Source organism: Athene cunicularia, assembly GCF_003259725.1.
Source record: "Athene cunicularia isolate RWA chromosome 5 unlocalized genomic scaffold, athCun1 chr5_part2, whole genome shotgun sequence".
Lineage (NCBI taxonomy): Eukaryota > Metazoa > Chordata > Aves > Strigiformes > Strigidae > Athene > Athene cunicularia.
In genome coordinates, this window is record NW_020799102.1 from 6,142,980 (window position 1) to 6,146,891 (window position 3,912).

Here is a 3,912-nt window from a genome sequence, read left to right on the forward strand (position 1 = left end):
CCCCTCCCAACTCCTTCACATTTTCTCTTTATCTACCTTTGCACTGAGGTCAAAGCAGCCTCACATCTAGGAAAACCTGACATCAGCCTGGCAATATACACCTTCAGTCCCACCACGAGAGTCCAGACCCAGATGGATTCTGGCTTGTTGTTCTCCTTCCCTAGAGCATCAATCAGCATGCAGGAAAACCGAGGCACACACCAACTCTGTATCCATTTACTACTTTGTTGATCAGCAGCAGGACTGAGAAAAAAGCGCTACATTTTCTCAGCCTCATCTTAGTTTCCTATCACTGGATTATACTCCTCTTTCAGATTTTTTTCTGCTTTTTTGAATGCATTCCCCCTCCACTCAATTTTTTTTCTGGCTGTGGACATTTCATTAGGAACGGGAGTGTCCCCTGCATAGGATAGAGAGGCAGTAAACCTGTCTTGTCCACTCTTTTCTTTTGATAGATGAGCTTATAGATGTATCAGTTCTTCAAAATTCATACAGTCTAGCTTTGTATTAAACACTGACACAGATACAGTCATATTCAGCTGTAGAAATAACACAACCCTCAAATATTTTCATTGATAGCTCTACTTAACATCAATAAATACTCTCTTTTTTAGGACTCCCAGTCACAAGATATTTCTAAGGTTACATGTGGCTATAAAATGTTTGCAGGATTAAGCCGTTAGGACCTGGGCTCTGAGGGCTCTGATGGTTTAAGCCTGTTGCCTGTATATTTTTATGCTTAAATGTGTGTCATTAAAACACAGCAAAGTTAATATAAAGGCTGCTTCTATGTTGCGGTATTTCTAATTATAGTATTTATTTTCCCTTTGCCTATTTATGAAAATTTCAAACATTTCAACAAGACCATGAACCAGAACCAAATGATTTTTTTATTAAAGTAGAAAAGTGTCTGGCCTTTTTCAGCTATGAAAAGGGTCATAAGAATTGTTCTCACTTACCTTCCGAAAATGGGACCTCCCACAAGCTGGAGGACACCAAAGGTTGTCTGGAGGTAGCCAAACCCCACTGAATCCAAACTTAGGCTCTTTGCCAGGTACTAAAATAGAAAAATACTCAGCAGGTCAAGGGGAATGAAGTATGCTATACTTCTGAATATAGGACTTAATATCTATGTGGAAAGGACTATAGCTCCAAACAAGCACTTCCTTCAGTTCCCCATATCTACAGATGAAATCTTCACTGGGTCAGACACAGGCTGCTTAATGAAGACCAAAAGTCTCTGTCCCACACCATCCACTAATGAAGATCAGGGGGATGTGATCAAAACCATCAATTTTGCACCAGGTCACAAATCTGAATCACCCTTTACCTTTGCAGTCTAACACAGCTGAACATATCCAGCTGCTGCTAAGGGGATAAGGTAGATTTTAAGTAGCCTTCCTGCCTCCAGACCCTGCACTTAGGGCAGCCCAAGCACCATCCAGGAGATGGCTGCTGTAAGGTCTTGACATTGTTTAATCAAGCAAGCTGGAATCAATGCAAGCATAACATGGGAAAAATATTACTTTTAATCTGGATGGTACACCCACAACCTGAGCTTGCAGAAAACTGCAGATGCACACCTTAAAGACCCACAATCTTTTTTTTTTTTTTTTTATGTTTAAAACTCACAGCCAAGTTCAGCTCTCAGAAGGTGTGGAGATGCCCCAGTCTTGCCTGCTTCCCTGGTACATGCTGCACCATGAGCTAGTTTCGTCCCAGAAGGAGGGAGCAGTTTGTCTCTGAATTCACAAAACCTGTTGAGAGTTCTCCCAGAAAACATGGGCTCACCAGAGAGAAGGGTGGCCATGTGTATCATAGATCCAGGAGCTCACAAGAGCAGGAAAGCTGCCTGGTGGAAAAGGACCTGAAGATGCTGGTCAACAGCTAGCTGAATACAAGCCAGCACTGTGCCTAGGTAGCCAAGGAGGCCAGTAGCATCCTGGCTTGTATCAGAAATAGCATGGCCAGCAGGACTGGGGAAGTGATCGTCCCCCTGTACTCAGCAATGGTGAAGCCACACCTCAAATACTGGGCTCAGTTTTCGGCCCCTCACTTACAGGAAAGACATCAAGGTGCTGGAGTGTGCCCAAAGAGTAATGAAGCTTGTGAGGGGTCTGCGGAACAAGTCCTGTAAGGAACAGCTCAAGGGATTCAGGTTGTTCAGTTTGGAGAAAAGGAAACTCAGGGGAGACCTTGCTGCATGGGTGCAGCAAAGTGGGTGTCGGTCTCTCAGATGACAAGCGATAGGACAAGATGAAACAGCCTCAAGTTGCACCAGGGGAGTTTTAGATTGGATATTTGAAAAAATTTCTTCACCAAAAGGGTTGTCAAGCACTGGAACAGGCTGCCCAGGGAAGTGGTGGAGTCACCACTCCTGGAGGTATTTAAAAGACACGTAGATGTGGCGCTTAGGGACGTGGTTTAGTGGTGGACTTGGCAGTGTCAGGTTAAGAGTCAGACTTGATGATCATAAAGGTCTTTTCCAACCTAAATGAGTCTATGAAACCAGATAGGAGAGTCCAGTAAGTGAGAAGCAATGATTCCCATGCACAGCTGGTTTATTATGCCCTCACAAAAAAAACCCCCTCCAATCTGAAACCTCGGATTTCTGCTGCCTGCTTGTTGGGTCACTCTCCCACAGCAAGCAAGAAGACACAAACTACATCAGCTTCACCCAGGGTCATCAGGCCAGGAAAGGGCTCTAGGTGCTGGTGCAGTACAAATAATAAAGCAGCTTTTACTGCCTGGGCAAACCCTGAACACAGTCACAGCTTGCCTGCCTGATAGGAATACAGTTTCCTCTCTCCTGCTACAATCTCTCTTCTGATTTTGCTGGAAACCTACACAGCCTGGCACTGAAGGCAAGGTGTGCCACGAAGCAGGACCACCCATACTCACAGGCATGACTCCCATCTGCATGAAGAGGAAGGTCAGCTCTAGGGTTACAATCAGATAGGCAGCGAGGATCGTTTGTCTCCTCTTGACCTCTCCCAAGCAGCCGTTCTCCCCCAGGGTCTCACTCTTCATTCCCAAGTCTTCTTCCTCACCTCCAGAGCTGGCTTTTGTATTCATAGTGCTCATGACTGCAGACTGATGGGCTGAAAAAGTGATACAAAGGTGCTTTCTGGCTGGGAACATAAAGCACAGTTAAAATACGGAAGCTGTGTGCACAGTTCAAAGCTTACAGTGTGAAAGGGGCTGAGTCAGAACGCCAACTTTTTTTTTTTCTTTCTTTTTCCTTTCTTTCTTTTGTTGGTGTTTTTTTTCTCCCATTTACTTACTTGCCAGGCAGGATCAAAGATAACCATGGGTCTCCTTCTTCAGCCTTGTCTCAGGTGGGCTCATTACTCAAGTACCACCACAACAAAAATCAGCTTGAGAGGCAGCAGAGTGAAAGTGGACATTGCCCCAAAAAAGAGCATGTGACAAAATCTCCAACTCTTTAACTGTTTCACTTCTTTCACTTTTATTGCCTCTGGTGGCTCAAGAAGAGATTCCTGTTTTAATTCTTCATGAAAGGCACTTTGATTTTATTTTTGAAGGTTACAATTGAAGCTTACAGCAGAACAGATATTCTCAAGCTCTCATACTTCTTGCCGTAGATTTCTACAGGTCCCAGAACAAGCCTAGGTCTTACATGCAGTTAGAGCTGCTCTCATCAACACCTCCAACTGAGCTGCGTTCCCTCCTTCAGGTGCTGTAAATTTATAGACAGACTGAGCTAGCAAATGTTCACATGTGGCTACACTCAGACTACAAATTACCAGCCAATGCCAAAAACTTTTTTTTTTTTTTTTAAAAAAAGTATTAAATCCACACAAATCATGAGGGTGACTGCAAACTGGGGAATTAAATAAAAAAAGACTCTTTTGTCCTTTGGGGGTTTTGTTTGTTTGCTTGCTTGCTTGT

The 3,912-nt window shown here is 43.9% G+C and overlaps 1 protein-coding gene across 1 annotated transcript in view; it reads right to left on the reverse strand.

Annotated features, from left to right (window-relative positions):
- Window positions 1-3,385, reverse strand: part of SLC22A18 (solute carrier family 22 member 18) — a 61,532-nt gene extending 58,147 nt beyond the window's left edge. The window contains exons 1-3 of the mRNA XM_026850447.1: window positions 3,285-3,385; window positions 2,902-3,101; window positions 960-1,057 (exon numbers count right to left, since the gene is read on the reverse strand). Coding sequence (XP_026706248.1) covers window positions 960-1,057; window positions 2,902-3,084 — 281 coding nt within the window. The 5' untranslated portion in view covers window positions 3,085-3,101; window positions 3,285-3,385. The remainder of the gene's footprint in view (window positions 1-959; window positions 1,058-2,901; window positions 3,102-3,284) is intronic.
- Window positions 3,386-3,912: the final 527 nt, after the last annotated feature.